Here is a 22,715-nt window from a genome sequence, read left to right as displayed (position 1 = left end):
TTGTGTCACGGACCGCCGTTCTATGAACCTTGACAAAGCAAAGCACAGCAATGTCTGTTGACAGCCGCAGCCGGGCAACGAAAACATTGCGCGATACGTAACAAAATGAGGCTCACGGTGGTTAATTTCTTCAAAAAGAGTGTAAATGGACATATCTTTCGTGGTAAACATCGGCTGGTGAAGCGGGTAACTCACAGTTCCATGGCCACACTAGTCCGGGAGTACGAGCAAACCGAGGCAAACATGAAACTACTGCTTCATCCCTATCTCACGAAAGTAAGTCACATTTCGTTGAGGTTGATCCTCACAAACCTCGGAACGTTTATCGATCCGGTTCTTCGGTACTTGCAGGAACAATCGAGTGGCCACGCGAAAGAACTGGGTAAGAAGGAGAAGATCGTGGCCAAGTGGCGCGAAGAGCAACTGAAAATGAAACCTCACGTGACGATAGCGGAGCGACTGGCGCATCTCGATGTGAAGAACGTTTGGGATTAGGAAATGCAGATCAATATACATTATAGCACAGCTTTATTGTACAATTAGAGTTTGCACTTGCAACAACAACAATGCGTTTAAATAATTGTGTATAACCGATAACAATGGCAACGTGGCTCGTTGCACAGTCGTTGAAATAGATATTGTGTACACCAGTGACTCCATCTAATTCTTTTTGGCTGGTCCCGTAATTTCGGAAATCCACGCGAACCGGTCGGTTTCGAGGTCGCTCTTGTGTAATACTTTTCCTTGCGAAGAATACTCGGCAAACTGCGCCACAATCGGATCACGCTGGCACGAAGCCATCCCAACAACGCGCCCCGTTTTGCCAATGTAGATTGCGACAAACTTTAGCGCCTCCAGATCGCCGTCGATGATAACCTCAGCGGGCGTTCCGTATCCGCTATATCGGAACGACTTTCCGAACAGGACGGTCCAGAAGAATGGAACCGCGTGTAGCGGTGTGACCTTTCCGACCATGTTGAATGCTGCGACCCGCCCATGGAACTGCGCAAGTGGGTAGTGACCGATCGTGGTCGGTTGGCCTTCGTTTGACACGACTGGTGCATTTGCAATGTCCCCACCGGCGTACACACCTTCTAAGACCGTTTCCAGGTATTGGTTGGTCTCTACCGAACCGTTGCGATTCAGTGGAATTCCCGAACCTTCCAAAAACTCAGTATACAGTGTTGATCCAATGCCAAAAATGCAGATGTCCGCTTCCAGAATACTTCCATCCGCTAGCTCGACCTGCTTAACGGCACCCGCTTCATCCGCAATGCATCGTTTGATGCCCGAGTTCATGATAAACTCAACACCTTTCTCGCGAAACATCTCCATCACGCGTCGACCGATGGATTCGCCAAACGATTCCTTCAATGGCACCGCGCCCCGTCCTACGATCGTAACCCGAGCCACTTTTCCGGTACAGTACGCGGCCGCTTCCAATCCGATAAAGCTCGTTCCCAGAATAACGACCCGCTTCTCGGGGGCCAGTTGGCTGTACACCTCTTTGGCGTTGTCTGCCGAAACTAAGACGCAAACGTTGCGCAAGTTCGCCCCTTCGATCGGTGGCCGTCGCGGATTGGAACCCGTCGCAATGTACGCTTTGTCGTACTTAATCTTGTAGCCATTGTCGAGCGTAAGCTCCTTTCCGGCTCCGTCTACCTTCGAAACCGCGGTGCCGAGTATCACTTCGATGTCGTTCGTGTCATAGAATGTCTGCGGTCTCAGCAGACATTTTTCCGCCGTCATGTCCATCGTTTTGCTAACTTTCACGCGATCGTACGGCAGGTAGGGTTCCTTGTTGATCATCACCACCCGCCCGGCGAACCCTTCCTGGCGCAACGTTTCGGCACACGTCGCTCCCGATGGTCCGGCACCGATAACGACGAAAGTCCGATCGTCGGTTGCCGCGTTTCGACGTACCATCGGCTGTGTCCGCTTGTTGGTGGCCAATTCGGAGCGTCTCGCCCGTACCCGTACCTCGCCTTTCTCGGTTACCGTCACTCGATAGCACGGCAGCGAGTCCATTCCGGGGAAATCTTCGATATCGCCCGTTTCAACGTTGAAACAGGCTCCATGCCAGGGGCACCGGACGCGCCCATCGCCAAGGGCACCCGTGACCAGCTGGGCGTTGTAGTGCGAACATTTGCTACCGATAGCGGTCAATTTGCCGCGCTGGCGCACCAGCAGAACCTTGCCTTCGCCTAGCTCGAGCTGCTTCATCTGATTCTCGCCGATTTCCTCCTCCCGACACACGACATCCTCGATGAATTCGTCATCGTTCGAAGCTCCACCCGGCGTCGAAGTTACTGCCGAAGTCACTTTCGATGCTGTAGGATTGAGGGAAGAGAATATAACACCATTAGAAACTAGACAAAGTAACAATCGTAAGATATTTGGGAGAAGTCTTGAGAGGAGGCCCGAGTCGGCCGCGACACGCAATGACTCTCTTTAATTCGAGGAAAGGCCACCGTCGAATGAATGGAGCCGACTTCCCGGAACGACAAACAAAACAAAAAACGCGAAAAAGACCCTACCAAGGTATGAAATCATTGTGTGTGACGCACCGGACCGCACGGAAAGCCAAGAAAGCACGTTCGCACCGATCGAAGGAGTCGGAATTTCTGATGGATCGGGTTTTTTTGTGGTTTCCGTCATTCCGGTAATGGCTCGGAGTGTCTATCTGTTGCTGCGAAACGGTCCGTTGCCAAGGAAACAACTCCGCCGGAACCAATACAGGCGCGCCCGCGGGATTGTCACCAACGGCGTGCGTGACGCAAAAACCTGCTCCCCTTCGCATGCCAAAAGGAATTCACGGTGGGGTTCACAGAAACCGATTCTGGTGGTAAATTCGGCACCGGTGTTGACCCTAAGTGTCCCTGAGACAGCACAGGTCCCATCAGGGCACGGGTTTGCGAAAGTGAAAGACTCATGCCAAACATAGCGGCATGATTTTTATGTGCCGAAAAGTAGTTAAAAGACTAATAGTGCCCTACGAGGCCAGCGGCCGTAACCTTCGTGGGCTGTGAGGCACAATCTAAATCCTTCTTCATTGGTCGCCAGTGGTCGAATCTTGAAATTTAAAATATAAATCGTTATTTCAAACACTTTGGAATCCCTCGTTCAAGTAATTTTTTCTGTACCCTAAAACATATGAAAATGTATTTGCATTAAAACGTTACACACACATGAACACGTTAAATGAAGTCAATAAATAATTTCATTTCATCAAATTTAACTTTTGGCCACGTGTTTGTCAGGAAAGTCTCACAGTGTCTTGCTCTCACGGCTGTTAGTCACGATTTCCAAGGGGTATGCCATCAGTCTACTATACAATAAAAAAAAAGTGCCGCCAAGGTCAGCTCTTCACAAGTAGAGCGCGAAACCCCTTCCCGAAGTCAACGGACTAATGCTAGTGTTCACCCACACATACACATACGTATGCCACACTACAATGGTCATGAACGCGGCGTCTCGCATTTTACATCATTGGCCTTCGCGTAGGACGCCAATTCTGCATTGTGGTTAGCTATTGATTCCGAAGCCATGCTTCTTCTGTTCGTGGCACTAACGGTTGGTCGGTCTTTCGAGAAGTCTTGACCGACTTTTTGATAGATTACAATAAACGACAGGCAACCGGAAATGGAGCCCAAGATAAGTTGTTAATCACTTGTAGTCCTCTACCGAGAGTTGTAACGACGATACATGTCGAGAGTTGCCGGCTGTTTAGTTTAAATTTTGCACGTGGTGTGTTAAACACGTGTGCCGAAGACTTGGCGACTTTTGGTTCACTACGTGCTCTCATTTAACGACCTTAGTAAAGATCGGGGTTTAAAGAATTTAATTGCTAACAACCATAGACTGCATCGCTCTTACGGCCGGTATGAGGAACAGGGTCAATTCGAAGGAACTCGTCGTTAGCAGGTTACATTTTTTTTGTCGAGCATAACTGGTACACTGTGGTACGTCTACCATAACCAACGGTAACCATAGCAATAAAAAAATCACGCACACATTCACTAACATAATGCTTCACACTTTCACTTCTTCCGATGGAAGGTTTGAGCGGAGCGGATTGGCCGTAGTTCCGCTATTAATCATCCACCGGCAGGTCCCACCAAACACGTTTTGATTTTTTATTCCTATGATTGGATGACTGGGAAGTGGTCCTATTCACTTTGGAGCCATTCCGAGCAGAGGAACGGATGAGTTTTCGTATCCTTTCTAGAAGAAGGTGGTCACAATCCTTACCTTTGGAGGGTGTCTCCTCCTTCGAGATGTTAACCGATTTCGAAGAACGACAGCCCATAGTGCTTTATTAATGGCCACACCGGTGTACAGACACACCAACCAACAGCAGGTCAAGGATTCCCGTTATAATGTGGTCGTTACTTGAACCCCCGGTGACCTCTGGCCAACCGAGGCTATGCTAACTAAATTCCTGTTTCAATCAACACGCAACGTATCCCTCTCCATTAGGAACTTGACCGGGAGAGTGCTACGGATCTTAACCTGCTCTTGTTGGTACCGTGGTCAGCGGGGTACTGAAGCCTGCAACCCACCTTCGCAGCAGCTCAACCCAACAGCTTAACAAAACCTTCGAACACCTGTGCCGCTGAGCAGAACGTGGCATCGTAGCGCGGTTATGTCTATCGTTGTGTTTGCGTGTGTTTCTCTCCGTACATTCATCAGCGGCGTCTGTTACGATCGGATCGCTCCCTCCGTGATTCGATTCGTGTGGTACCGATTGGCGGGCGATCGTAGATCTTGGCAAAACGATGGTGGCCGTACAAGAATGATTTGCAAATGCGACCTTCGCGATCGTAATGCATAAACTCCTTTTCCAGATGCTAATGATCGTTATGATGCCGGAACAAGAACATCAGGTTCTGTCAGCAAGCTGTCCTTATATCCTTGAGAAGTCAACTTAACGGCAACTACCTACTTCAAAATAGCAAGGATTGCATTTAGTTTGAAGCGTAAAGGTTTAGTTTCAGAATGGTGAATTGGCCGCCACTTCAAATTGAGTGTTTCCCCTTTCGAAAGAAATTGGTTTAATCTCGTTTACTGAAGCGTTATCCACTTTGTCATCACTTTATTATACGGCCGATCGTAATGATTACACATTGCGGAACTGAACGCACGTTCTTTGTGTGCTTTTCGTTTTTTTCCCTATCTATTGATCGTCTCTTATCACATGTGCACAATGGACGCGATGATGATAGTACCGTGAATGGCCAGATTTTTTTTGCCAAGCCCGTTGATCAAACCGGTATGATGTCAATTGATTGGCGGAAACACATTAGTGACGGCACCTCCTTGAACCGTATCGTTTATTCACTATCAGTTCACCACCGCAAAGGAATCGGGGCGAAATTACATAAACTTATCGACGTAGTGCAACACTTCGAAGCCCACTTCCACCATAATCAGTATGATAATCATCCACTCCAACCGTACGTGATGGTCGTCATTTAGGTTGGAACTTATCAGGTCGGCCAGCTCGATGCAGTGGTTCAACTTTTCGTTCATCACGCGTGTCCGCCGGCTGATGCTGAAGTAGGAACACGTCTGGTTGTAGAGCGTTTCCAGTTGCTCACGGTCCCAGTAAAAGTCCGGCGTGTCCAGCAGATCGGAGCTGAGGTTAATAACGTGCCGCAGTGCAAACAGTTCGCCCGTCCGCCGCAGCATTTCCGAGCGTGTGATCTTGATCTTGTTGCCCCGCTTCAGATCTTCCGTTACGTACGCCATCGAGTCGATATAGCGTTCGAGTGAAGCCTCCCAAATGCCCAACTTCACCGACAACGACATGGCATTGGCGAAGGTGTACTTCTCCAGATCGGACTCTTCGGCCTGTGTCACGTAGAAACTGTTGTATTTCAGGCGCGGTGTGGTGTCGTAATTGTACAACATCGATTCGCTCTCCTCCAGCACGGTTCCTTCGTTGTACGAGTCCTGCTCGAAAGCCTTCAGAAAGCGCAGAATGTTACTGTTCTCCAGATCGGTACAGTTCCACAGGACCACCGTGCCTTCGCGGAAAAAGTACAGATCGCGACACTCGTCGCCCACCTTGTACTTTGCCGTGACGTGTAGCACGTCCGGTTCCGTTTCGATGTCCTCGCTCGAAAAGAACTGCTTCGGTTCGTACAAATTTTGCTCGCGCAATCCCCGCAATAACCGCTCCAGATCATACTCGTCCGCCGTGGCAAAGGCGGTCACCGTTTTGTAGCCTTTGGCCAACTTTTCATTTTCGTCCTCCCGGCGACGACGGGGACGCTTTTTCAGCTGCATACTCTCTTGCAAGCTGATGATGGAGGATGACGAAATTTTACTACACTGTTGCACCTGCGGCGAAGGATTACCTCGGCTTATGAAGTACGGACTGTCGAAACCCCCGGCCGGGGCAGCTGCTGCTGTGGAGCGTGTTTTATCCATTGCCAACGTTCGAGTTTTCGCAACCCGCAAACGAGCCGTATGATTTGCCGATCCATTTCCAACGGTTCCTATCGTACGACATACACCGAACAACGGGGACACTTTTTGGTAAGTGAAACTGGCGAACGTGATAAAACCCTTCATTGAAACCGCATAACATTGCCGGCAAACAGATTACTTAATGACGTGCGCAATGTTTTGATTTGTGCAGAAGGACGATTTGAGTAGGCTCTAAACCGACCGATCCATAAGGCACTCCGTTTGATATTGTAATTTTTAAATATTAAAATATCAATATTTACAGTGGGTCAGTGAAAATAAAACTGTTCCAGCAAAATTAAAATTTGTGAAAGATTATTTGCTGGTTGTTTTGTTCAATTAAACAAAGATGTTAGATTACTTTACTGCTAACCGAGATTTTATAGCGGCAAATAGAAACACCGCTTCATCGATTATTTTGGATAACTGTCAGAGTGACAGCACTCCGTTTTGAATGAATACGACGGCGTCTAAAAAATTGCTTGCCAATTGTTTATTTGTGATTTATTGGTGAAAATTTGTGCATTGAAGACCGTTTTCTAAAGCCCTTCGCACAATGGGGACCCTTTTCGAACAGCTGAAGATTTTGTTCGACTATGAGCTGTATTCTAACGCAGCGACGTTGGTTCGTAGAGTGTTTTGTTTGTTTTTCTTGGGTTTCCTTTCTTTTTCTAGCTTTTTAATTACTATTTTGTGTTTTCACTTGAAACCCGCAGGCCAATCTGGTACTGGCAGTCCACGAGACGAACCGTGCAATATTGAGTCCTCAGGATCACCTGAGCACTCTCGTTTACTACGCGGAATCCCTATACCACGAGCGCCAGTTTCGGGAAGCGGAAGTCGTCTACCGACAGGCAATTCAGCTGCGACGCCTGTTGTCGAAAAACAAATCACCCAACTGTAAGCCGGCTCAACCGGGGCAGGTCGATCTCCAGTCGGAGGTGGAACTGAAGTACAAGACGGCCAAGTGTCTGATCGAAATCAAGCGCTACCGGGATGCGGTCGTGTTGCTGCAGACGCTCGCCCTCAAGCAGCGCACCCCGAAGGTTAATATGTTGCTGAGTAAATTGTGCCACAACCATGGCCACGAGCGAACCGCGATCGGCACTTACAAAGAGGTGCTAAAGGACTGCCCACTGGCATTCGAAGCCATCGAGGGCTTGCTGGCGCTCGGGATTAAGGGCATCGAGGTGAACTCGCTGATTGTGGATGCATCGCTTGCGCCTCAGTGTAGCGATTGGATGAGCAGCTGGATAAAGGCGCACGCCAACATCCAGGCACGCAAGTACACCGAGGCAATTCAAACGTTACGTAGCATCGAGGCGAACACGGCCCTACGCAACTACCATCAGCTGCTGGTGCTGATCGGCGAGTGTTACTACCACAATGGTGAGTACGAGAACGCTTACAATGCGCTCAAGCGAGCGCACGGCCTGCAACCACAATCCCGGGCTGGGCTCCAGATACTTGCCATACTGACGGCAAAGAAAAAGAAGATAAACGAGCTGGAGAAGCTCATTACGCCCGCCTCGTCCTTCCTGAACGAGTACTCGTCCGAGATATGGTTCGTGATGGCCCAGTTCCTCTACTCCACGACCAAATACGACAAAGCGGTGTATTTTGTGCAGAAGGCTTGCTTCATGAATCCGCGCAACCTGGAAGCGTTGGTTCTGAAGGCAGAGATCCTGCTGCAGCTGAAGAAGTACCAGCAAGCCATCGAACATCTGCGGTACGCGCAACAGTTTGCACCGTATCGATACGAAATCCACAAGGTGCTGGTAGACAGTTATCTAAACATGGGCCGTGTGCGTGAAGCACAAGTGCAGGCACTGAAGGCAGTCAAAATGATTGGCGAAACGGCACGAATGTTGGTGGTAAGCGGAGACAGTTGTTGTGAAGGGTGGCATGATTTGTTTTCTTGATCCTTCTTTTACGCAACCAAATTTCTTTTAGCTACTCGCACGAACATACATGAAGGAAAAGGCGACACGGCCCAAGGCGAAGGCACTCTTCATCAAGGCGCTCGGTATCAACGAAAACTATCTTCCGGCCGTGTATCTGCTGGCTGAGCTGTACCAACGCGAGAACGATATGGCCAGCAGTATGGAGCTACTGAAGAAGCATGTGATGCTGTCGCAAAACTGTAAATTACACGCCATGCTGGGCGATGTGCTGATCAATGATAAGGACCATTCGGGAGCGCTGGAACACTATACGATGGCCATAAAGTGAGTCAAAGTCTAACCGTCACAGTTTCAATACTGGCCACGCTCTCTAAACAATCCTAATCACTCTTGTTCAATATTATCCCAGCCTCGATCCATCGAACCGTTGTGCAATGGCTGGCCTCCTGGCAATGGGACAAAACAATGGCAACACGAGCAGTACGTCGAACACTGGTGCAACCACTTCCTATCTTGAATCGATGGCGGACGAAGGCAGCGATATGCCGGACACACCGCTGGAAATGATCGAAATACGAACCACGGGCCCGAACGAGATGGAGTCCGAGAGCGATGCAATGTGGTCCGATGTGGAAATTGAAATCAATCAGTAAACACAGCGCGCTACCGAACAAACAGCGGAATCCAGCAACGGAATATTCAAGTTTAATAAAACTCTCCTAATGTATCTTGAAATCGAAGATTTATATATTTTCGTTAGATTTTTTAATTTTAGTTTCAAAGACAATAATTTCAAAGGCAGAAAATGAGTGGATAGAACTGGATTTAGCTATTTTAAAAAGCATGTACTAAGGCCATGCTAGTCACGTTTGCTTCTCAATTAACGTAGCATCAGTGTCCAGTCCAGTCCAGTTCTTTAAAGCCGCACATGCTGCGGTTTGAATGACTGGGCACACGTGCTTTCGCTTTTGCTGCCTACTTTAGAAAATTGGCAGGGTAATTTCGAAATGGCTTCGTGCGTATTTTGCATTTAAAATATTTAATTATCGGTGCACTTTCCGAAACTCGGTGTGCATCGTAAACAGATCAACGAGTCTGGAAATCAAGTAAACAAGTGGTGAGCTGAGCCCGAATCCGGAGGACGCAATTTACTCCACTAGGAAACATGCTATGGCGTAGCCTATCCTATAGAGAAGAAATTCCGAAAATCAACTTTGGGCCGGATAAAGTTTGCGGCTAGAGAGGTTATTAAACGAATCTCCTAATTCTGCATATGATTTTCATTAGGAACATTTTGAAATCCTCGCAACGACGAGGCGCAACAAGTTCAAAGGAATTTAAATTACCATTTTGATTAATTGTAGGTATACTTTTCAGCAAAACAAAAAATCGCTGGCTCAGGGGACAGTTAATTGTATCGTTGCTGCCGTCGAGCTAAAACTCATCTACGCTCGCCAACTATCGGAACACTGTGCCCTGTTTGCGCATATTCTGTTATGATCTTAACCGACGGCTCATTTCCTTGTAAGGGCACCTGAAACGGGGTAGTTGTGAGGAACATAGTGCCGTGCGCAAACATTTCCATCCTTAATAGGCACCTCAAAGAGGCTAATAAATGTGTAAGCGGTTTATGTGCACTTAATTAAAGGCCGGGGACGTATCGAAATGTGAGCGCCGTAGTCGCCCGCTCGTTCGCCGGTGGCGAGGAACTGTTGATCTCAAGCGGGGTGTTGATCAACGAATCCTGCCCTTCACACGACAGGATGATAAAATATCGTCAATTCAACCGTTTCACTAATTTCCTGGCCTGGCTCGCGTTTGATGGAGAACCAACTGCCTTGTTTGAGCGGAAGCCTGTTTCGGCCGAGAAGTTATGATCGAGCATTTTAAAGCGTATCGGAGACCTTATAAGCGGGGATTATCTTGTACGAAGGGCAAGGATATAATGTATACTCTGTGTGTGTGGATCCGCTTGTCTGTTTGTAGTTTCGTTTCGCTTAAGCTCCAGATTGGCGGCGATTTATTCCAATTAACAATGGCTCTAAAACATCACCCATGCAATTGGAATCAATGCAAACCAAATTCCAACAACTTTTCGAGTAAGACTCACGGACAATGATAAAAATAATTCCCATAAAAACAAATTGATTCAGTTTAGCCTTTAGGTTTTTGATTCATATTTTTATGCACTTGAAACCGATCGTCCGCCTTCCGGAAGTAGCGCTGGCGTGCTGCGCAGTGTCCCTCAACTCCGGTGACCGGAAGTAATGCGGCTGTCGGAGAGCATAATTTCATTCTCCTTGTTTGAGGATTTTTTTTGTAGTTCGTTGATTTCGATTTCCTTCCAATCATCATGCCATTCCGGCCGAGTCTTGGTTTGCCGTTACGCGACATTCGGACGGTTGATCGGAGGACCAGCAAAAAAAACAAAAAAAAAAACAAAAATATAAATAACGAAACAAGCAAAGCCGAGCGCACCGTCCACCGGGCGTTATGTGCTGCGATCGACCGGAGCAGTGTACATACGGACAATGCGGACGTCCTTTGCAGAAATTCGATACGCGTTCCTCGCTGTGGGCTTTACCATAAAAGGAAACCAGTGGAACAAACAACCATCGACGTGTGGATCGAGTCGCGGTCCGCCGCGATTCTCGTTGCGTTTGGAATTGGCTTTACGGTGGCCATTATCACGGGCCGACCGACAGCAGCAGCAGCAGCGACCGGATCAATAACACATCTCATCGGTAGCATTGGGCCAGACCTCATACTAGGTCTATGCGATGCAAAACGGACTTTTTTTAACGGATTGTTGTTCAACACACAAAACATGTTAATAATTTTTTCTCCATGACCTTCAAACGTCTGGATACGCTGGATTGATGGACATGAAGTTGATTCGCGAGTTCATGTTGGGATTGCGTGTCGTTTTCGTTTAACAGTTCTTGAAGTTGGACGTCCCCGAACTTTTTTGGAGTTCTTGGCTGAACTTTTCTGGAAAGGTCCAAATCGCCATTTTTAAATTTTTTATACCACTCAAAACACTGTGATCTGCAAAAGGCGTGTACACCGTAAGCTTCAAGTTGCATTCGGTGCGCTTCTGCAGCCGTTTTTTTTTAACAGATAACAAAAAAGTAATGCTCCCCGTAAAATGCTTTTTTCGGGCACAAAACTCGCCATGGTCTAACCCTTTCAACGGCCGTTTGCAAACTGATGAAATTTTTTTTGCGACCTGGATTCATTTACCTGATGTCAAAACAAGGTAATGATGAATGAACCGCTAAACTGGGAAGTCCCAATCGACGGGTACAGCCATTTTTTAAAAAGTCCGTTTTGCATCGCATAGACCTAGTAAGTGGTTCCGCCGACGGACGGGTGCGGTAAAATTCGTACCCAAAATCAGCTGTCCAGTATTTCCTCCTACATCTTGCACGGTTCGGGTCGACAACACCCCCTCGGTGCCGTTCAAACCTAACAGTTCTTGAGAGACCCTGAGGCAGGTTATACGCTTTTAACGGCGGCCTATCGCTATCTGACCATAGTTTGATGGCCTGCCGTTCGTGAACACTATCGCAACCAGTTTGGGCCGTTTGCCACGATGCTGTACTGTTTGTTGTGCTTGGCGCCACGGCCCCATGGTTGCTGGAACATGAATATTTTAAAAGATAAATCATGTCTCGCATAAGTAGGAAACTTCCTACCAAAGGAATTCGACAATGAACTACGGAGAAACAAGCGGAACCCTATTGTAAACATTGTTGATCAGCTTGATGCCTTTTTCAAAATGATAAGAAAACATTTAATTACACTCTCATATTGAGGAACAGCAGGAAGCATGGTATGGTTATTATTACAATCGACACAAAGTATAAAAAAAACCTAAAACTACCCCGTGAGAAGGTAATGATGATTTAATGTCCATTATTTTGCACCGACTGTTTACTTACCGATAACGAGTACTGGCAAGGAAGTGGGAACCAGCTGTTATCCGTGGTTGTTTTATTTCGATTCGTCATCGCTCATCCTTCAACCCGATCGGAAGGACATCCCGGTGACAATGCCGGACGCTGGCGGCCGGAACCGCATCCTGGTCCCGCGTCGGTCGATCGTCTTCAATTCACTCGAGGCAAAGGTGTGCGCAATCGATTCCTTTACCTTATGTTCTATTTGGTTGTTTTTTTTTCTTATTTTATCTCAAAAAATATGTCCTCCACGCGAACTGTGAACTCCGAACGCAAACGTCCGTTCCCATGCGCGGATCGTCCAAGAGCGCGGGGAAGGCCAGCATTTGCGCGACGGGGTTCAGGTTAAAGCTTGCACTCGTGATCAATGATGGTTTACGACGCCGTAGCACACGATCCGCGGTGACCATCGGACAAGGGTGCTATTAATCTCGGGCCACAACCTTCGGAATGCCATATCGATCGCGCGCTGTTCGGTCAATTGACCCCTCGCCGCGGTGTGTGTGTCATGTTTATGGGAGGTTAGGTCAGCCAAACGGGGCGGCGGAAGGTTGGTAATCACTGTGACCTGCAGCGAAGGAGTTCCGACGACGACGACGACGGGAGCGGACAGCGTTACATCCGAGCAGCGAACACCGTCCGGGTCGCCATTTTTCCTTTATTATTTTCACTTCTTGTTAACCGATCGTGTACCGGGAGATTATTTTTATTTCCTCTTCACTCGGACTGTTGGTTGGTTGTTCTTTCGTGTTTTTTGGGCGGGTAAGTCTGTTTCCGCAACAATTTATGCTCGCCTCGCGGCCGCCGCAGCTGGCGAAGAGACATAATTTATTCCCATGGTCCGTGCGGACATAAAACACAAATTATGTTTCCCGTTGGAATGTGGGTACACACTGTCCGCCGTCGTCCGGCCAATCGCAGCGCAATCAGTGCGAACAACAACAGCAACGACAACCTCCAATATTTCTTGGACGAACCGTGTTCTGCGCTTCAGCCTTGATGGGGCGCAAATGACATCATCCAGCAGCGGCCGGGAACAATTTGCTCAAATTTTTGCAAATTTCCATTACTGATTGCAGAAAAACACCTTTATTACTATAACAAAGTTAGTTAAGTACGCGCAACAAGAGTTTGGCAGGATGTGAACTATCTAACACGAACTCGCGAGCGCAGCGATCAGAACATTCGCACAGCGCCTTAGCAAGCGAGGTGCTCCAGTTACGTCCCAAAACGCGGCCCTCGACTGAATGTCACCGTCTGGGGTGGCGGTGGCCGATAATTGGACCTAGACCCTGCCGAAGGGTTAACACAATTTTTATAATTACACAAACCAAAGCCAGCGCGTCGCGCGTTGCTGCCGATCTGTCATGTTGTTGTGCATTATGCTGTGTGCGTGTGTTTGTGCGCGTTGTTTTGCGTCTCCTTTTTCTCGGCTTTTATCCGTATGTAGACCTTCAGGCAGGTCAGTTCACGCGTGCGCGAGTGCAGCTCGCGCAAAACACGTTCGAGGATAACGCCATCTCGGTAGCGCCCCAGCTGTGTGCGCTGCTGACTCACGCTCCGCCGGTCTGCCGACCGCACAGCTGGGTCCGGTGAACGGCACCGGAAGCAGGGGCTGGCTGTGGCGCCCATGTTCCCGGTGGCGGCGGCGGCGCTGTCCCGGTCTCGAAAGAGCAAAGAACCGATTGGCTGCGAGCCGAGGGCAATGGCGCTCGGCGCCCCCCAGCCCCAGCCCGGTGGCCATTGACTTTTGGCGTTCTGCTCGTGCGGAGCATGCACACGTTGAATTCGGAAGCACAACCGATAGCCCCGCGCGCAGCTCAATGTCAATGACGACGCGCCGGAGGAGCCTTTCGGGGCCGATCTTCCCGGCCCGGGGCCGCAGCCTGGGGGGCTCCGGGCTCCGAATATGGGCATTTCAAGATTTCACGATTATTTATATCCCCGCTGAGCGCGCCCGATCCTTTCCCGCGGACGCCGCATCGCAACGGTAGGCCGCTGGCCGTTCGTGACGCTATGCCATCGATCGCTCCGCTCGCTCTCTCTCTCGTTCGCACTCTCGAGTTTGGTGATCTTCCGCCATGATGTGCAATTATGGGGCTGTTGAAACTGTTGAACTTTGGAAGCCGGACCCACGGCAGGAGCGAGAGGTTCGGCTCGGGAAGGAGCGGTCCACGGCGGGCGACGTCTCGAGCCTGGGCGGAAGGAACTGAACTGCGGCTGCAGAAGCAGAGCAGAGGCTCCATAAAGGTTGACAGTTTCGTGCCGCCGCGGCCAGCCTGCGACGGGCGATTTCATCGATGTGTGGCGCTCGTGTCCCACCCCGGCGATTGGGTGCTCCGTCCGTGCAATATGGCGGTGGAGCGTGCGAACGGCCACGACCGTCGGCGTGACGGCCATGATTAGCCGCTCCGCGCGGCGGCGCCGAGCATATGCTAAACGTGTTTGTCGCCTCCTTTTTTCTCGTTTGGTCTACATCCATCGGGTCCGCGAGCCGATAACTTCACCAACTGGCCGCCGGGGATTCGTTCCGGTGGACGACAGTGACCGACGGTTGAATGCCGCACGGGCTGTGGGAAATTTTTGGCAAAGCATCATTTGCGTCATTTATGAGCAATAGTAGGCATCGATTTTTTAAGCAATTCTTGACACGTCATATCTCCATAGCTCCATATACTAAAAGCTATGGAAAATGCATTGAATAAATTGTTTAATAAGTTGTTCTAGATTTTGCATGCTACAATAATGGTTTTCCAGTGGCAATTGATTTACTGTTGAAATTGAGCTTCGGTTTCAGCCGTTTACAACATTTACAATTTAAATAAAACGAGTGGCATCCGAACAATTCCTTTTAAAGCATGTATTGTGGCCTCTTCGCTCCATAATTACGTCAAATCGCCAACCTTGCCTTAGGTGAAACTACATTTTGGGCTGTTGTAATCAAACTAATAGACAGAAAGACTTCAAACTTAGCTTCGGTGTGTCGCATAAACAAAAAACAAAAATTAGATAATAAACTCACCAAAAATGTTAAAAATACAGTTCCGGGTGGTACTTTGACAAACTGCCAATAGATAGAGTTCATAATAGAGTTAACATTAGAGCATAAGCTCTCCTGATTTACATATTTCGTGTAATTTATTTGATCGAGATGTTTTTAATTCAATGTCACCTTAGCCACGTCCGAGTGGACCGTGTTTAAATTTCAGAACAAATGCCAAACAAATCGGAAACAAGATTACGGTCGCGTTGTGCGGGGTGCGCACTGTGGGCGCAGACCACACGCCATCATGACATCGGTTCGGCATGAAAATAGACGCCATCAAAGGGGAGACCGCGCGCCGCGTCAACGACACATCGTCATCGCCGTCAACTGCCGCCTGCCTTCCTGCGCCACAGCCACGTTGGCCAGCCTGGGAACTGCCGCCGCGATCGCGGGCGGCGGTGGCGCGGATGTCGGTCTAGGGCCGCGGACGAATGATTTATCTGCCCCGAGGGGCTCTCAGGATCGTTATGGACACTGCGAGGGGACGACGCCGTCATCTCGACCGGGGCTCACATGGTCAGCAATGGGCTCGAGCAAACACTGCTTCCCGGTGTTATGTCCTCCACCGAACCCCTGGCACCAACATGAGCATAACCACCTCCGATGCTCCACTCCGCCCGCGGCCCGGACTGAATGGAAATGATCTTCATGATCCGTTGTTAGGCCGTGACCAGCTGGGTGGGTGGCTGGGTGGGTGGTTCTTCGGTTGGCGCTGCCGAGCGGACGTCTATGCTCCCCGTAGCTGCGCAGCATAATATAAACATCGGAATCGGTTGTTTTGGTTACACGCTCCATAATGGATGGCTGGTTTGGGGGGTGATTGTGGGGGAATCCGGCCCTCTCCTCTTGTGCCAACTGAGCTCGGCACTCGCGGCTCTGTAGCTGTCTTCCTTTTGCACACTGACCCACGCACACACACACACAGTCAGCCAGCCACCTCAAACGTTCGAAAAATGACAACAGCTGGCAAACGACGACTCCTTGCGGTCCGCAGTCGTGCCGCATGGAAAGTCACGGATCGATCGCGATCACGGATTGGCCGTTTGGCCGCCCTTTATCACCCCTCACTCAATCACTCTCCCTTTCTCGCTCCTCTATTTTTCTTCCTCTAGTTTGTTTGCGCCCTCTGCTCTGTCTGTCCTAAGCCGTCGCCTCACCCTATCGCTCGCTGTGGGTCGTTATCGCTTGGGGCAACATACTCCGGGGTTGCCTCTTGAGGTTCGGCGTAGAGTGCGTAGAGCATAGCGGCGCATAGCGGCGCAGCATGCAGCGTGGCTGCTCGGTTTCGCGGCGATCGATTTACGACGACGAGCCCTAAACCTCAAACCCGGGGCCCCAGTCGTACGAAAACCCACAGAAATCGATCTGCGTACGGATACGGAGGCCACGGACGGACGAGGCTCTGTTGCATTTCCCAGCTGCGCGCCACTTCAAGGTGGAACTTCTTTATGGCCGGAATACTGGGCTTTACTGGGTTTGTGGCAGCGTTCGGGGAAGAGGTGCGAAAAATGTGAAGATCACACACTTCCATGCCAGTGATGATTGACAACCAGAGATGGTAGTTCCCTATTTGTCCTGTAAAAGAATTAAACAGAAGTTTTACTTTCCTGTATATTATGCGCTGTGGTGAGCTACACAGCTTTTTGTTTTCTCAGCAGTAACTCACAACACTTTTTATGGACTTTTTAAGAATCGATATTTATTCCGTTTTGCCTGGAATTAATTGAATCCTAGGGGCTTCATCTGGTGGTTTTCACTTTCCATCGCTCTAGCTCTGTTCTCTGTGGCACGGACTGTCCTTTGGTAATAAGCTGGGTGGTTGACAAATTTCACTGGAAATACTGTTCATCGAAAGTTGAAAGATCTCCAGGCAACTTCCAGATGTTCCACCTTCGGCTCCCGGGGAAAGGGCACTCTATGGGCTCCGTGACTTCCTTTTATCTCGCCAACTGATCAGTCGCGTATCGCGGGTACGCGGGTGCCGGCAGCTTCCTCCCCACCACCCCCGCTCACGCTCTCTCGAGTTCCCGCCGGCGCACACGCCGATGCATGATCTAATGCTTCGGTTCTGTTTTCTCTCCTTTGTTGCTCGCCATACTTTACATATTTTATGAAAAGTTTTCCCGATTGTCGCTCGATACGGGCATCGGCTTACCGAGGGGCCCCCGGCACGATGGCCGCATGACTCAGTACCCCCTCACCGCACCGCAGCCTCGGGCCGTTAGTTCTTCAGTTCCGCCGCCACAAAATAGAAGTCTGTTCCGCAGACAGCATCCGCGCCGAGCATAACTGGCGGCCACCGTAACCTTATACGTTTGCTCGTTTGTTTATTTGTTTTCTTTCTCATCATCTCCAAACATCATGCTTTTTGTTTGCGACCAGCGGCCCTCCGCTCCAGCTCCAGTCCCCGCCCAGACGGGGTGACGAGAAGTATGATTGAATGGGCATGAAATTAACATTTTGCTCGTCAGTGCGACCAAAGTCAGTCATATTTGGTTTCCCTTTGGTTCACTTCGGTCGGGGCCCTTTCGGTCTTCCATGTTGGGTTTTATGCGCCGCCAAGCCGCTCTCCGTCTTTAGCGCTCCATTCGCTCCATTCCCGATTATTTAAGTTTGCCCCGCGCGAAGCAATCCGTTTCGTGTTGGGAGGTGTGTGTGTGTTTTTTTTTGTGGGCGATACGGTCAAAGCCATCGATGGATTATGTTTTTTAGTAATTAAGTTAAATAATGGCCCGAAAATCTATCACCGTCGTGTGCTCTCCAGGTAAGTGGTTTGCGGCGCGATACCGATTATGTAACGCCGTTATGTAGCCCATGTTGCCTAAAGTATGTCATTTGGCACCCAAAATATGGTTTAAATAAATTTATTCCACTTCCGCTCGAGACGGGTTGACAAACGGCCGGGAAGAGGCCGCGGCACCGAGGAAATAAGTCCTCCAATCCAACACCACAACGGCATGCAAACGCATTCGAAACCATCGTCAAAAGCAACACGCTTAAAAGCATTGCCCGAAGCCAATGCTCTGCCGGAAGCGTTCCTGCGGCAGACGGACGCCCCGACCGGCTCAGGACCCAAAACAGAAGGCCGCAAGACGCAACGCAAAAATAAAGTAAGGCAAATGGAATGGAAATGGAACGGTGGAGCCACGGAGTCGAAGATATTAATAAATTGCGCCATCCATCGTCGGGCCGTGCCAGCGCGCAGGCGATAAATTATAACACCTCGCGCCGCGCCCGTCGGAAGTTGCTGGCCGGGCGTCGGAACTCCTGCGGGGCGCTCGGAGGCTGATAACGCAGCGGAAGGTTAAACCGACGGCTGTGGCCAGTATGCGCCAGTTCCGTGCGTGCCGTGATGTCTTCATAAACAGCCGCGACTAACGATAATTCGTCATCCGAAGGCAAAGGTTTCGCTTCCGATGTCATTGTGGGGCCGCCGCCTGACGACGGGGCACGGAAAACGCCTTTTCTCGGCTGGAGGACGAAGCCTACGGTGTGACCGTGAATCACACCGCGCGATGCGATGCACTTTGTGGTTCGTTCGGCGACGACGACGACGACGACGGCATTACGTGCTATGGCTTGGTGCATTGCAATGCGTGCGTCAGGGCCGTTGCACCGAGGAAAACTGCGGCAGTTGCAATTTTTCCTGATTCCGTGCTTAGTGTTTGTGGGTCATGCGGTGCACCCATGTGCACGATAGTTTAGTATTTTATTTTCTTCGCGTAAAGCACCGGTCATTTGCTGAGGAGCTTCTGCTGGACACAAGCGTACCGCTTTGACTACTGCTGGGTTTGTTTTTTCCCACCAGCCGGTGTTGGTGTTAGGCGCAGGACAAACAATCTTTTAGTCGCTTCTTTTGCCGCACCGCATGACGGGTCGGTGCAACAGAAATGCACTTCCTTCCCGTTTTTACGATGGGAAAATATAAACTTTGGATGCCTTTGGGGTAAACAGTGCGTGAATAAAACACACACAACCCGTGCCGTGTCTCCTCTTCAGCCACGCTGCGCAAACGAGTCCGACGAGGGTCAGGTTCGCACTCGAATCAGCAGTGAATGATATCTTTATGACTTGATGTACGATCGGAATATGGCGCAAAAAAAAGGTTTCCCCGAGATAATCCAGACGCGTCGTGGCTGTCGTGGTTTGTTTTTCCCTTCTTTTTCCATCTCAATAGCTTGTACTTTCGGTAAAGTGCAGTCATAACAGTAAAATAAGTAAATTACACCTCTCAATCATGAGCTTTACGCTGATTGGCCGGGTTTTTTTAGCCTTCTCCTTCGGTTCGCACGGCTTCATGTTCGGATCCTGTTGTCGCGTGCTCCTCGTCGCAGCTGCAGGCTTGAGTCATCGTTCGCCATAATTTCAATGTCACCGACATCGACCCATGTAAACACACACAAACGGGCGCACACGCAGAGCATGCACCCCACATGTCCCGGCATGTCCAGCGGCACCCTTCCGCGATTCCGGTACGGGCACAGGATGCGCGCGAAAGGCTCCAGGACACGTGGCAGTTCAATATACGGTCGTTCAATACAAACGCCCAAATTATAAAAATTTTGGGGGGTTAAGGGTTGTATGAAATTAAAAAAAAATGCCCAAGAACATCGAGTGAGTTGTGTGTGGCAGGAATCAGATTTTGAGAATTATAAAATCCGTTTCTTGCATCCCGTTGGTGAGAAGCGGGCTTTCTCACGCGCGTGAGATGGCCGAAGCCGGGCCCGAAGTTGAACGCATCGTTCGGCGATTCGAGCGAAAGAGACGACCAGTTCGGCGTACGTCTCTCCATCTCTCGCCCGCTCTTCGGTAGACTCGGATGTCAAGTTTGAACATGGATGTCAGGTTCGAAAACTCAAAGTCAGGTTCAAAAATCGTCGGATTCATAAAAGCAACATTCATAAATATTTAGACGGTTTTCGTGTAGGACAAATTAACAACAAAAGTAAGAGTGTATAAAAGAGACAAACGTTAGGCTATTGCAGTTCATAAGAAAAAATAAAAAGTTCATTTTTGACTTGCGACAGTGAGGACGTGCGTTTTTTCTTGTGCTGCGTGTTCCATCGCGGTAAGGAACCACTAGAAACGGCACGTTGTTCTGAATCGTGGCTGCGGGAGAGAGTGCGGGGTGCGGGCCCCTCAGCTGGTCGGCGGCAACACACGCAAGAGCTGCGATTGCGCGATGCCCCTTTTGGCGTGTGTTTAGTTTCCAGCGCATAGTTTTCCAGTGAGCCTCCCAGTGTTTTGTTCTTCCGCGGACCGATTTGTTGTGTGGTGCATCAAAAACATGGATCGAACGTGTGTGTGTGTGCCGTGCCTGCGGGATTAGTGTCCTGACTATTGTCCGTCCTCGAATGATATCCTGCCGCGAGGCTTAGGACGGTCTCATCTCACCGCCAGGATACGACCGAGAGTGCTACGAAACACAGTGAGGAAGAGCGTACCTTGGAGCCGTATCAGTTTCCCCGTCCAAGGACGTAGAACCATTTTTAGCGTGAATGATGCTACACTCCCCGGATGCTGGCCCATCCCAGTGGCCACCACACTTTTGTTCTTTCCACAAAGTGGCAACATTGCTCCAGTCGCCGTTCGGCCTCCGGCTATGCTTCGGGCCAAGGCGCAGGGCTTGCGACAGACTCTCTGCGTCGTTGGGCTTTGGCCGCCAGCCAATCAACCCGGCCCGGCCCCAGCCTCGACCGGTAGGCCTTGAAATGTTGGTTTTAGTCGAATGACTTTTTTCCATCTCCTGGCCCGCGCTCGTTTGCTGCCTGCGCTCAGCTGCTAATTCAGCTGCTGCCCCCCCCCAAAAAAAAAGTGGTTGCCCCGGGCGTCGCTCCGTTTATGTTTATGCGCTTCGTCACCCCTAAATTCCCCCCCTTCTCGAGCGCGCGGCCGTCCGGATGCTGGTCGCGCTTCCCGTTCGTTAGAAGCAGCCCGACCGAGAAACACTCTGCGCTCTAGATTCTAGAAGGTGAAAAAATAATTCGAAACAAAGAATCTAGAATGTGAAGAATTTTTGAAGACTCCCCTTACGCAAGGGCATTTCAATAAACAAATCGTACGGCAGTTCCGTGCCGTGGCCAGCTGATGTAAATATTGTGCAATGCTTTCTACACGCCGTTCGCCTACTGTGCAAACACTATACAGCGAGGAAGAAAACGCACTACCACCACCAACGAGGTGGGACACGCACACACACACTCACTCACCCGAAGGAGCCTATCGTGGCTGGCGGCATATCGCACCGCGCGGAAGGAATTTCCCTGGAGCTGGCCGGAGTTTTCCACTCCGGCGTGAGTTTCTGTCGCATTGTGTTTCGCGGCTGCTGGCCATTTCTTTTTTCTGGTCCTTCCTCTTTATGGGCTTCTTCCCAGCCAGCGCCAGCACCCAGCGGTTTCCGTGGGTCACGACCGCAGATCACACACGACGCCGGGTGCGATGAGAAAACTGCGATAGAAAGAGAGCGCACGAGCGAGCGAGAGGGAGCGAGGAAGAGCGCAAAGAAGTGCACGATGTCCGGCGCGGTGGCCGCGGCGGACGGGTGGCTGGTGTTGCAAGACAGGGGTGTCGCATTTGTTATGCTGTTTGTGTTGCTTTACTCGTTTTGATCTCCCTCTCACTCTTTCTATTATTATTGTTATTGCTTGTCGCGTTTTTGGACCCGCGGTTCAATTGGCCGTTTCCTTTTGATCCTTCGTTCGTCCGCTTCGCTCACTTCGCGGAGCCACGGAAGGGGTTAATAGGGAAAAAAAGGGAAACAATTTATGACCCGTACAGCAAACGAAGTCCTCTTGGTGCGGTCGGAATCTATTGTCACCAGTTCCGTCTGCTCGTGAGCGTGTGCGTGTGTTGTGAAGCAACATCGATTCTGAATTCCTTTGGGGACAATTCTGTATTTTGACGTTTCACACAGTCCGAATCTGGCTTTCGCGTTGTACTTTGGAGCCATTCGAAGAGAAGCTTCTCTGAAACCGCATTCTCTCTCTCTCTCTCGGCCGACTACAATGTTGCCATAGCATACTTCTCTCGCGCGAGTCTCTCATACCGGCCTTTCGCAACCGGAAACATAGTAAACTGTGGAGCGCGTAGCCTTCGCTAATCGGCTAAAAAATGTGTCTTTTTCCAGCCCTTTTTTTCCACCGAGCAATCCGAGTTTTCCGAGTGTTTTCCTTGTGACCGGGTAACCGTGCATAACAATAGGCCGCAACAGTGCGAACGAAACCAACGAAAGTGTTTGACGAAAAGGTACGGTGCCCCGCCGGCGGAACAGTAGTGAACATCCGCCGCGTCAGCATGGTATCCTTCGCGATCCATTCAGCAGTGGCCGGAACC

At 50.0% G+C, this 22,715-nt stretch overlaps 3 protein-coding genes across 5 annotated transcripts; 2 read left to right on the top strand and 1 right to left on the bottom strand.

Annotated features, from left to right (window-relative positions):
• Positions 1 to 81: 81 nt before the first annotated feature.
• LOC128275269 (ribosomal protein 63, mitochondrial) lies at positions 82 to 658 on the top strand. The gene is made up of 2 exons (XM_053013718.1): positions 82 to 276; positions 352 to 658. Exons 1-2 carry the CDS (start codon positions 106 to 108, stop codon positions 493 to 495), a joined length of 315 nt encoding a protein of 104 aa, XP_052869678.1. The 5' UTR covers positions 82 to 105; the 3' UTR covers positions 496 to 658.
• On the bottom strand, positions 376 to 6,585 carry LOC128275268 (apoptosis-inducing factor 3-like). 3 transcript variants are annotated; one of them, XM_053013715.1, is made up of 2 exons: positions 6,363 to 6,585; positions 376 to 2,330 (listed from the first exon to the last, which is right to left on the bottom strand). In XM_053013715.1, exons 1-2 carry the CDS (start codon positions 6,577 to 6,579, stop codon positions 661 to 663), a joined length of 1,887 nt encoding a protein of 628 aa, XP_052869675.1. In that variant the 5' UTR covers positions 6,580 to 6,585; the 3' UTR covers positions 376 to 660. The 3 variants fall into 3 exon arrangements, with proteins under 3 accessions (XP_052869675.1, XP_052869676.1, XP_052869677.1); XM_053013716.1 differs by lacking the exon at positions 6,363 to 6,585 and adding an exon at positions 4,252 to 4,463; XM_053013717.1 differs by lacking the exon at positions 6,363 to 6,585 and adding an exon at positions 2,538 to 2,598.
• A 396-nt stretch (positions 6,586 to 6,981) lies between these two features.
• Positions 6,982 to 9,061, top strand: LOC128272832 (anaphase-promoting complex subunit 7). Its single transcript, XM_053010714.1, has 4 exons — positions 6,982 to 7,099; positions 7,191 to 8,348; positions 8,428 to 8,702; positions 8,788 to 9,061. Exons 1-4 carry the CDS (start codon positions 7,031 to 7,033, stop codon positions 9,029 to 9,031), a joined length of 1,746 nt encoding a protein of 581 aa, XP_052866674.1. The 5' UTR covers positions 6,982 to 7,030; the 3' UTR covers positions 9,032 to 9,061.
• Positions 9,062 to 22,715: the final 13,654 nt, after the last annotated feature.

Source organism: Anopheles cruzii, chromosome 3 (assembly GCF_943734635.1).
Source record: "Anopheles cruzii chromosome 3, idAnoCruzAS_RS32_06, whole genome shotgun sequence".
Lineage (NCBI taxonomy): Eukaryota > Metazoa > Arthropoda > Insecta > Diptera > Culicidae > Anopheles > Anopheles cruzii.
This window is presented reverse-complemented; position numbering and strand designations above follow the sequence as displayed.